At 32.1% G+C, this 12,322-nt stretch overlaps 1 protein-coding gene across 6 annotated transcripts in view; it reads right to left on the minus strand.

Moving 5' to 3' along the window:
* The window catches only part of KMT2C (lysine methyltransferase 2C), a 285,908-nt gene that overhangs the window by 70,768 nt on the left and 202,818 nt on the right, over positions 1-12,322 (minus strand). For all 6 annotated transcript variants that reach the window (XM_027841013.1, XM_027841014.1, XM_027841015.1 and 3 more), the window contains 3 exons: positions 10,567-10,750; positions 1,893-1,997; positions 100-237 (listed from right to left, as the gene is read on the minus strand). In XM_027841013.1, coding sequence (XP_027696814.1) covers positions 100-237; positions 1,893-1,997; positions 10,567-10,750 — 427 coding nt within the window. The remainder of the gene's footprint in view (positions 1-99; positions 238-1,892; positions 1,998-10,566; positions 10,751-12,322) is intronic.

The raw sequence follows: 12,322 nt of genomic DNA on the forward strand, positions 1-12,322 counted from the left end.
GAATGTATGTTAAATGAAGAATTAAAGCATGCAGTAATCTTTGAAAATTGTATTTACTCATGTCTTTTAGAAAGCCTAGATGTAGGGCAAATATTTTACCATCTGTGACCATTTTGTCTAGTTCAGGACTGAGGATGCCATCTAGTTGCTCTTCACTCAATGGCCGTGAACTCTGATTAACGTTTGGCTGAGGCAAAGAGGAAGGATCATCAGAGATGGAACCAATATCTAGGCCAGCTAAAGAAATGAAACATTAAATCAGACAATGAATTTAGTGGACACATGACGGTTAAACATAAAAATGTGATATGAATATACAAAAATTTAACCAATATAAAACAAAATCAGATTATCTAACTTAACACCATCTGAAGACTTCTAATTTAATATAGTTTACCATCAAAATTTTTCAAGTAATTTGCAGTTATGTTTAGAAAGCAAAAAGATGAGTTTCATATAAGAACATTTTGTGCACTACATTAGGCATATTATATTTGCAGTTGCAGCAGTTCTAAAGAATTCTTCATTATAAATGAATTTCATGAAGAACATAAAAACATAGCAAACAAAAAATCAACTCAGACTAATCTCGAGGAAGACACATCTTTCATCAAATGGAATATCCACAAGAATATTAACAATGTAACCGATACTCCAATTAAGACCCCTAACCTAAAAGAATACTACTACTTTTATTGTTGAATTCATATTATATCATAGCTACTTTGCATAGAGATAAATTTTATCTGCGCTAGCAAAAATACTCAAATAACTATTTATATACAGAAAGCAATGAATCTACTGCATATAATCAATCTGTTTTAGATATAATGTACAATTAAGCAACTACTGTTTTCATAAAATTATACTATTAATTTTCAAGAAAGCAAGGAGCCAGTGGAGAGGAGACTCTGGATGAATTCTCAATGTAGAAACTCAATGCATAATTACAATTTTTTTTTAAAACAACTGATAGTTTTAAATGGTTGCCTTCTAAATTAGCATTGATTAACATTTGTTGAGGAAATGTCTCTGAAGACAGACAGGAGAGGAAAGGTTTTTTTTTTTATTCATGCTTTACTCTAGTGCTATTGTTTACATGGCAACAAAAAAATTTCCAACATAAATTAACAAAGTTCTGTACTACAGTTTTAAGAATCAATTATTTAATGTTATGACAGACAACAAAAAGGCAAGGAAATATATTAAGGAAACATGGACAGGCAAGAAAATAATTTTTCAATTTTTAGAACTCAATCCAGGACACAGAAATATTACAAATTAAGTTGTTTTTAACTATACAAAGATAATGAAAAATGAAAGCATGAATTAGTAATAAGAAAGCACTACTAATACTTATGCATGCACATAGAGATTGTTTTGCTGAAGTCACTAGAAAAAAAACTACTTCTAGTCATGGTTCATCCATTATTTGGATTCTTACCAAATGGGGAAGGTGAGTTCTCAACCTGGAAAGTGCATAAATCAATACCTACAAGACCCAAACCAAATAAAATGGATGATTATCATAAGAGAGAAAAAAGAAAAGTGATCCCAAAAGAAGAGAATGAGAGAGAGAGCTAAAGAGAAATTCCATGAGATACTGAGAGCAAACAAGCAAGAGAGATAAAGAAGGCAAGAGACTGAGAGAGAGCAAGAAATCAAAAGCGAGAAATGGGAGAAACTCAGTGTATGATTACATTCAAAAAGACTCCCAGCATAAGAGACAAGGGCAAATATTTTTGACATATAAGCAAGAAAACAGAACCAAGTCAAATAAAATTACATGAAATTTCTCCAAAAACTTCAGAAATGAAGTTCTTCAATTGATAGGTATAATACACATGACAATGTGATAACACAGAAGTAATTACAAAGACTTTTACACATACCTGAATGATCTGCAGATTTTACTAAATCATCAGAAAGTATTCCTAGGATGTCATCTTCCGTGTTTAATACTTCTGAGAGGTCAGCTAATGGGTCATCAGCATTAGCTATAGGAAATAAAACAAAACATTAAAAGTTGGCCATGTGGAATATACTAAATACATTATTTAAAAGAAACTCAGAAAGCTTTAGGATTTATTAATGAAGTGATATCTTCAAGATCATAAACATTTCCAACCTTAGGAAATAATTTTTATGATCAGCAGAGGCTGAAAAAAAAAGTCATCATCTGGTGGCCAATTCCCTGCAGATATAAATCTCCATTACTACTTTCTAAAGATGGTATATGTAAATACATACAGATCATATATAAAAATCTTCAGAATGCTTTAAAACAGAATTGATTTATGGAACTTAATTTGGAATATTTCCAGAATTTTGCAATAAAATAATATCGATGGTAATAAAAACCTAACACCTTGCAATGACAAGTGAAGAAAAATTGAATGATTTTTAAATCAGACTAATATAAATTCTCTCACACACACACACACACACACACACACAAAGATGCAGGCGTGTAAAAGAGCCCAACAGAGAAAAAAGGCAGGAGAGACTGAGAATAGCAAGAATGTCAACAAGAATACAGTTTATTAAATATAGAGGGATAAGTTATGAAAGAAACATAAAAGACTAGAGTAATTTAAGAGATTTTCAACTTTATACATTAAATTGATTTTTCTGTTAAATGAGGTGTTCTGAGCAGAGATTTGACTGAGATTTAAACAACAGCAACAATATGGCAAGCACACAAGCAATTACATAGAATAAATCAAACAACAGGTTCAGGCCTCTTCTCATTGAATGAGCATCTTTTGAATATTTTATAGTATTACAATTAGGATTTATAGCACAATGTTAATAAATAAAGATTTTAAATTCAATTTCTGTGTAAGTTACATCCATGATTTTTGGCAACTGTTAACAGTTTCGCAGATACAAATATAATTGCCCTGTGATATTAGCACCATTAATGAGCCAAAAATTTAAATACATGCTGCATGGGCACTAGATCGGGATCATATTATGTGTATTACATCATGAACAGTCTGGAGGAAGCAGACACTAAAAAGAGAGGTTTTCTGATGACTGGTTGTATAAAGTTGAACCCAAGACACGCCAGCTGACTCAGAAGAGGATAATAAAATTAATACTGATCCTTATTACTTCTTTATGAATGGGGAAAAAGATGAGATTATTTCAAAAGACTACAAAAGAAGATGATTATAAAAGACTGTATATTGCTTAAATTTCATATCAGAAATTCTTCTCTCACCAGGTGATATTTGAAGTATATCAGCTGCAATGCGTTATTATTAACAATTTTTAAAACTTTATGTCACTAAAGAAGATTTTTAAAAATGTTTGGGAAATTGAATTTTTATAAGTCACAAAATATTTTAAAACATATTTAATGGACTGTCTGAAGTGAGAGACATCATACAGCAACTAACTAGTCTTTCTCTACCAAATAACTTCAGAAATCCATATGTCAAGGTTTCTTAAGGGGAAAAAGAGATTCAATGTCCTGGAAAATCATTATTAAGTCAATCGCTCTGTTTAAAGTAATTTGTATGTTTAATTTAGTCCAAAATATAATGCCATTGCTTGTAAATTAATCCCATGGAGACGATAGATATTTTTGTACGAAGGGAAAACCCTGGGACTGAGAATAAACAAAAAATTGGATCTGAATTCTACCTCCAACACCTGATAGCCACATGATCACTGGGCAAGTCATTTAATTTCTCTAAGATACAGATCCTCCACCTTCAAAATGGGTAAAATATCCATAGCACATACATATTTCAAAGTGTTAACGAGGATCAAATAAGTACATATAAAGAACTCAATATATCTTATGCCTTTTTTGGACTCCACCTGTGATTTCCTTGATGTCAAAAGCTCCAGTTGAGGAAATTTCTCTAATAATGCATGTCAGCCCGTAAATTCATCTTAGAGAGTTACCTGGCAAGTCTGAGAGGTTAACTAAAATGACTAGTTACACAACCAGTACAGGCAAGAGGCATGAAATCATGACACTAAAGCTTTTTCTTTTGTATTACCACACTATCCCTCACCAATACATGTGATATTTTCAAAAAATTATTGACAAGATTATAATGTTTTTAGAAAGTTAACCATGGGTACAACAAAATTCTCTAATAACATTTAGTGACAAGGTTTTCATGATGAGCTAACTACTCAAGATTTATTACTCATAACGTTTTTTGCAACACCTAAAATGCCTTAGTGTTTATTAATATTTTCCAAAAAGTAGATAAGAAAATTTATACACAAATACCAAAAAGGAAAAGTATTAAGGGAATACATGGAAAAAAATAGGTAAAAGTAATCAAAACATCAAATTTCAATACAGATCTTATGATAATTTTAGCAAGACTATCTGTTACTTGATCAAAAACAAAAAGTATACCAATAAAACAAAAGAGGAATTTCATAAGTAGAATATAATATTAACATCACATGTAGGACTATTGAGTTATGACGCTATTTTTACTTACATTATTTCACATATCCTTATGACTCTCAAAAAAGTAAGTGGAACAAAAAACCTGTTAAAATTTACTTATCTCTTCTAGATATGAATTAAAAAGCTTTCTACTCATCTTCTCTAGTTGACTATACCCAGTTTAGCACTTTATGTTCTCTTCTCTTGTGTATTAACTATTTCATGTGTATTGCTTGGGCAGCTGGATGGCTCAGTGGATAGAGTGTCAGGCCTGGAGTCAGGAAGACCTGAGTTCAAATTCAGCCTCCCACATTTACTCTGTGACCCCGGGCAAGTCACTTCTTCTGTTTGTCTCAGTTCCTCACCTGTAAAATGAGCTGGAGAACAAAATGGCAAATCACTCCAGTATCTTTGCCCAAAAATCCACATGGGATGATAAAGAATTGGACACGACTAGAGGAACTAACAATATGTCTTCCATCCAATTAATGCTGCATATATTTTGTTTATACATAGTTATAAGCATGTTGTCTCCTTGATTAGAATGTGAGCTCTCTGACAGCTGGTTCTATTTTTAATTTTCTTAGAGCTTACTACAGTAAGTGGTATATATTAAGTACCTAATAAATGCTTGCTGACGAGTTAGGTAGACAAAGTATAATGCTGCTGCCACATGAGGAGATGAAGCTCCCAGTAATTAAGAGATTTGTCCAAAGTGATAACCGAATGGTGGAACAATGAACTGAACCTAGGTCTTCTGATCTGAGCCCAGTGTTCTTTCAAGAGTAAAACAATGCTTTTATTGTACCTAAAAATTATTGTTTCATAAAATTCAAGGATGCTAAACACTGAAGAAAGGCTTTAATAAAAATCTTTGAGAAAACCGAGTGAGTAATCTGATTTTTAAAAAAGGCTCTAAACATACCTTATAACATAAGTACAATACACTCAAGTTACTGAGTTAAAAATTTACAAGGAAAAAGAATATGTTTATCTGCTCTCTGGAGAAAAGAAAGATCAATCTGTTGAAAACATATGACAAATCATGGTAGACATATTAATTTGAATACAAATAAATTTGATACACCCAAAAACAATATAACCAAAAGTTCCAATCTGGATCTTTCGGAAACCTGATATAAAATAAGGGAACAGGCAATCAACAATGCACAAATGGCGAGAAAATGAGAATGAGAAGAATACAAGAAATAATCAATTATAAAAATGAGTTAAAACACTGGTAAGGCCAATAAGCAAAGAAATAAAAAATAGATTGGAAGGAATGTGACACTTACTAAATGAGCAATAACAATGAAAAGTTACAAAATGCTGGAAAATAACTACATAGCTAATAGAACTATAAATCGACACCATTTTTCTGAAGAACAATTTTGAAATACACATTACAAATTACAAAACTGAATGGATGTTTTGATTCATTGAGCTACTTAATATCTTAAAGATATAATTAAAAAGCTATCTCCATAAAAATATTCAAGGCTGCCTTATTTTTAACAGCAAAAATTAAGTAATTTCTGTTCTATGGGTATATTACAAACAAATTGTACTCTAGTGATACTAACAGAATACTACTATACCATTTAACTTGATGATATTTCAATACTTCAAAAGATGACAGATATAAGGATTATAAAAAAAATTAAAAAGCAACTGAAAGAAGATAAAAAACTACAAATACTGAACAGACTATGAAGGCTGACTAAAGTATACATATTTAAGGATAAAATACGTAAAGATCACAGACTTAAGGATTCTAGAGTTATAGACTGAGAACCTAAAAGAACATTGGAAGTAATTAAGCCCAAATCCATCATTTTAAAGATGAGAAATCTGAGGCCCAGAGATATGATCTGATTTGCCCATTGTCAAAAGGGAAAAAGGGAAAAGGCCAGCACTTGAACTCTGACAGTGAATAAAACTTATATTTTTAACAAGAAATGAAGGTTGGTAAAACAAGCCAAAGTACAATGTGGAAATAGGTCCACCAATTTAATTTTTCATAGGGGTTTGTAAATGTTAACCCAACATGGTTTTCAAGATAACCAGCTAGAAAAAAATATTGGTTGATTCACATTAAATGTTCTTAGAAAGAATTCTTATATTTAATGAGGACATTTTTATTTGTTTTGGGAATCACTCTAATGGAAGTAGAATTTCCATGTTACACAATTCATAGCAGGACTCAAGAGTTCTATTATGCAGGCACAAGATCTCAAGATTTTCTTCCACAGTTCAGTAGTACGTGGAACAATTCAAATAAAGCAAAAAAAGTGTTGCTATTCATTTCAGTTTGTTACTGTTTAGTTGTTTTTCAAGTTGTGTCTGACTGATTCTCTGTAAGTGTCTGAGGCTGGATTTCAACTCCGAATATGAGTCTTCCTGACTTCAGACCTGGTACTCTATCTACTGCACCATCTAGGTGACCCTGTTTATTTCAGAGTCTAGTCGAGGGGTGGGGAACATATGACCTCAAAGTCACATGTGGCCCTCTAGGTCCTCAAGTATGACCCTCTGACTGAATCCAAATTTCACAAAACAATAAAAAAAATTTGTTCTATAAAACTTGGGCTCAGTCAAAAGGCCACACCCAAGGACCTAGAAGCCACATGTGGCCTCAAGGGCACAGGTTCCTGGTCTAGTCTACTTGTATTAGGATAAATACAGAAAGCACATGCTATCTTGTATGTGTGTTGTGCTTTTAAAAAACTATCACTAGTTTTTAGGGCAGGTAAGCTGTGCCTATGAATTTTCTTGACATAGGAAATGTGAGAAGCTTCCAATCAGCTGCAACAAGCCTACCCACTTTGCCTCACTCACCCAAAGAAAGGTACAGAATTTTCTGAAGGGGATAACGTTAGTATGATCACCACTAACAAATGTAGAAAATAAATCTCTAACTATGGACATTTTATGTAACTTTTAAGGTAAATAAATATTTTTCACTGCATATCCTCATCCCAAAAGGACAGTATCTAGATGTGGCAATTAAATACTCAAGACAGAGCACAGCACAGAAGAAACTGCACAGGATATATTGGAATCAGAACATTTTAGTTCACGGGTGCATTCTTACAATTGCTAATTGGAAATCTTATGGAAGACACTCCTCTGATCTTGAATTGCTCATTTGTAAATTAGATGACAATCATATTATCCACTTCAGGACTAATTCTGAAAAAAGTACTTGGAAAATTTCAAAATACCTATATTTTATAGAAATAAAATATTTAACAATACAGAAATATAATATTTATAAAAATATAGGTAGTATTTTGAGATTTCCCTTTCCAAAATCCTTTTTACACGTCCTCTACTTTCTGTATCATCACATCTGTGGTTAAAAAAAAAAAAGGATACTATGGAGCTTCCTGGTTTTGAAAGAATAGAAACGTATAAAACATTCCCCTATCATCAGGAAACATGTTTCTAGTGCTTCCTCTGACTACTGATAAAGAGGGAAAAAATTAAGGTGGAATGAAGTCCTTCTGGCTCAGGGTCTGTCTAGAGTAAGCAACTGATCATCCAAGTCAATGAAGCTGGTGAGAAAGCAACTCTAGCAAGGGCCATGTCAAAATAGCTAACAATTACTCTTAGAAAAGGGGCAAGATAGTCAAATTTTAGCTATATCTATGTACATTTCTATAATTTGGGGAGATTAAGAAAAAAAAACCAATTTGCTTACATTGCTTTTAGAATTCCTTTTGTCACTCAAATAAAGGATAGCAACAAAATATAAAAAATATTCATTAAGAAACAGTATTCAAAAAAATACATACAAAAGAAACTGACATCACATACTCTAAGACAAAAATGCTCTTAAGAACAGAAACTGCCTGGGTTTTCACAATGTTACTCACATTAGAATTCATAACTCATTAGTAAATTATGATTTAAAAATTGAAATTACATAGAAGACATAAAACATACAAAGGGAAAATATAACACAAACATATAATATAAAATTTTATATTACATTCCCATTACATTCATCAATAATTATTATCGACTTTTTTGGAGAGGTAAAAAAATATAAGATAATCAAATTTAGTATTTACAGAAATTGGGCAGGTAAGTGGTTCAGTGGATAAAGTGCTGGGGATGGATTCAGGAAGACCTCAGATCAAATCTGGCCTCACACACTAGCTATGTGACCTGGGCAAAGTCACTTAACCCTGTTTACCTCAGTTTCTTTCTCTGTAAAATGAGCAGGAGAAGGAAATGGCAAACCACTTCAAGAAAAGTCCAAATGGAATCATAAAGAATCAGACACGTCTGAAATGACTTAATAACAACAACAACAAAAATATCGAACTGGCCATTTGGAAATCTAATTTACAGAGATTCTTAAGGAAGAACATACTTTTCAAAGCCTGTAACTCTAAGTACATTAGATCTCTATTTCAGATACAGTAATTTTTTTTGGGGGGAAGGGGCTGCCAAAATATTAAAACTGAGTACAACTAGTATCCACACTGTTTAAGAAGCTGTTTAAAAAAAACTGTCAAAAGAAAATAAAATTAACATCTCACAACTAGTCTTGACAGTAATGAAAAATGATATAATATATCAAAAAAGTTGGTGGTATTTATCTATATTGTAAATAAAACCTGATGATTAACTGTTCTACTTGGTTGCTATAATAGAAAATTTGAACAGTGTAATAGAACCATTAGAATATGAGAAGAAACTTTTTAAACTTCCATATCTTAGACACTGAGTCCCAATGAGGTGAAATGATTTGCTCATAGTCATAGAGTTAGAGGTGAAAAAGTTTCTGCATTTTTAATAGACTGGTGTTTCCATTAAATAGCAGTAAGGAAAACTCTAATACTGATTTTGGATGTATAAACAGTTAAGAATTAATTTTGTCCTCTATCTAATTTCAGTGCATTTTTTTTTTAGTCCAGAATTATATTTTAATGGTGGTGAAGAAGTAAAAATGAGGACATTACCTATGCCACTGAACACTGGCAACTATTTTCCAATCTACAGTCTTGGAAACTTGCTTGGGGTGACGGTTTAAGTGCTTTGCACAGGTTCACAGATTATTTTTATATATATATATATATATATATATATATATATATGTATGTATATATACATACATACATACATGAATGAGAGACTGGATTACAACCCAGGCAGTCCTGACTCTTAACCCAAGATGTGACCAACAGTTTCTTCAAGCTTTACACACTGTATTTTTGTCAAGCTTCAACTAAATGGACATGAGCAGGTAGTATTTTTTAAATCTGAAAGAAATATAGTAAAAACTAAAAGAGATTGTGAATGATCAGAAGTTCTTAACCTGAGTTCTCCAGAAGCAGTCTGTGGATAGAATTCAGGGATTGCATGAACTTGGATCGGAAAAAACTACCTATTTATTTTAATAAAATTGGTTTCCTTCATAATACTGCATACTTTATTTTTTGCATTATAAAGCATTTTTCACGGACTTCAGATGGCAAGAAGACCATGGAACAAAAAAGGTTAAGATTCCTGGATTTAAGTGATATGCAGTATGTGGAGAACTAAAGTTAAAAAATGAAAGACCATTTAAAAAAAATTGTTATCTAACTCCATTTGAGAAAACAGCGAAATTTATTGACAAAAATAAGTAATATTTTACTGCTATAAGTTCTAAAACAAATCTTTTGAGATATGGAGTCTAATATGTTATTATACTTTCCAAATTTTCCTAATGATGTATGTGTAAACACAAAATGTAAAAGAGAAACACCAAAAAAGGTCAGTGTAGGGCAGTGGCTGTTATAATTATTCATATTTCTAGACCTGTTGAAGATTTCCTCACAGTAACTCTGTAAGGTAGATAGTATAAGCAATCCTAAAGGATTCATAAAGGTAAAGTGGCTTGTTCAGGTTCACATGGAGCCAGGACTGAAATTCTAATCTTCTGATTCCAAGGCCACTACATTAGGTTGTATCTCATTCAATTTTGCATAGTAACAAACAAGGGTAGACCCCATATCCCTATAACTGCATGTTTCTTGACAACTCCTCAGAAAAAAAAACTGTTAAAAGCATAAACAGTTAAAGCACAAACCATGGATACAAAGGAAATAAAATAAGGACTTAATGAATTGTTATTATATTTTCTATACCTTGAGTTCCTGGTTTCACTGGAGTTGAGGTTGAGCTGAGCAGGGGGTCAGAAGTAGGATCTAAAAAGTTTGTGTTCATATTAGTTTTACATGCAAGTTGAGATGCTGATTCTTCTGACAGGTTATCTGGGCACAATTTGTTTTGTCTACTTGTATCTAGAAGGTCTTTCCCAAAGAAGGCTTCCTAGATGAAAATAAGCAGAAATAACATTCAGTTATCTCTGAATACTCATGCATTTCTATAAAACACTTGAACATTTTCGATATTCAATTAACACTGGATGGTAGAAAAAATAATTATACTCGATACTACATTCTATTCCAAAAATACAAAATTTGATCCCGCAGAAAGCCAAAGTTCTTTACAAAGAAGGGTTGTTTAAACTACTAGTTGTGAAGTTAACTCTTCTTGGGTTTAGAGCAGACCAGCAGAATCATGCAAACTTTGTCAAATGCAAAGCAAAATATGCGTCCAATAACTGACATCCAAGAACAATTTAAATATAATTAAAATTTGAAAACTAACAGAAAAACAAAACCACTATTTTTGGTAGATCATTTTCCTCTTTTAACCAGAAACAGTTTCATAAAAATTAAAGCCTACTGAACATTCACAAACAGAAAGACATATTAAGTCTTTTTCAAAAACATATTTTATATCCTAGGACTGATTCATTTGCAGAAATGGCCCGAACATTGAACTTAAAAAAAAAAAAAACCCACAAATTATGTGCCACCAAAAAGGTTGGTTAAAAAAGTCATTTTGATGAGACAGCATAGGGCATCCAAAAGTAGTGATTCTGGAATAAGAACGCCTAAATTTAATTTCTAGGTCTCCCATTTTTTTCCTGCATAATGAACTCAGCCAAGACAAGACACCTCCCCTAAATTAGTTAGCATTCTTGGGTACTGTGGCTTTGTTCTTCAATTTAGCAAGTGAGTGATAACTACCACTATTTCTCAACATTAAACCCATAGTTTTTACCTTACTATAATCTAATGGCCTTACGAACTTCTCTTGATATGAAGCAAACCTTCAGAGAATACTACTATCATCATTCGAGCAATGGACCATAAATGACTCATGAAGAAATGTCCTCTCCCAATGTGACATTTACAAAATATGTTGAAAACCCTCTAAACAGCACTAACAGTGAGTCATATTATGAGACTAGACATGATAGCAGTATACCAGTTATCACAATGATGTCGGAACTTTCTTAATGGCATCTCGATATTCTGAACCATAATACACTTAATTAAGGCTTAATTTACAAAACTGAGATATCTTACCACATGCAAAAGGACAGAGTTGTTCATTGGAGAGATATTTAGAAAAATTACTATTTCCTGCAATGATCTGCTTCTATATCATGTTTATATTTATGTGGCTATGTTTATAACAACATGAAGAAAATTGAAAAATATTGATAATTACAGTAATATAAACAAAAAGAGAGGGGGAAAAAAACTCCTCTCTTCCCACCTTTCCAGCTTCTTAACACTAATGTCTACTGAATTGAACTGAAAACTGATGGAGAAAACAGCTTGTTATAACATTTTTTGGATTATTTTTCCTAATGTCTTTATTCCATTTTACAATGTAAGTCATTTCAGTTTTCTATATTGGTAAAGATAGGTGCCAAATATATTTTGTTGTTTCCTTTATTAAGACAAACCAGGAATTAATTAGCTGTTCTACTTTCAAAAAGAGAGCTGCAGTAGATACCTGAATAATTGAAGATCCCTCCCATTT

Source organism: Vombatus ursinus, unplaced genomic scaffold (assembly GCF_900497805.2).
Source record: "Vombatus ursinus unplaced genomic scaffold, bare-nosed wombat genome assembly UNPS02014852.1, whole genome shotgun sequence".
NCBI classification, from domain to species: domain Eukaryota; kingdom Metazoa; phylum Chordata; class Mammalia; order Diprotodontia; family Vombatidae; genus Vombatus; species Vombatus ursinus.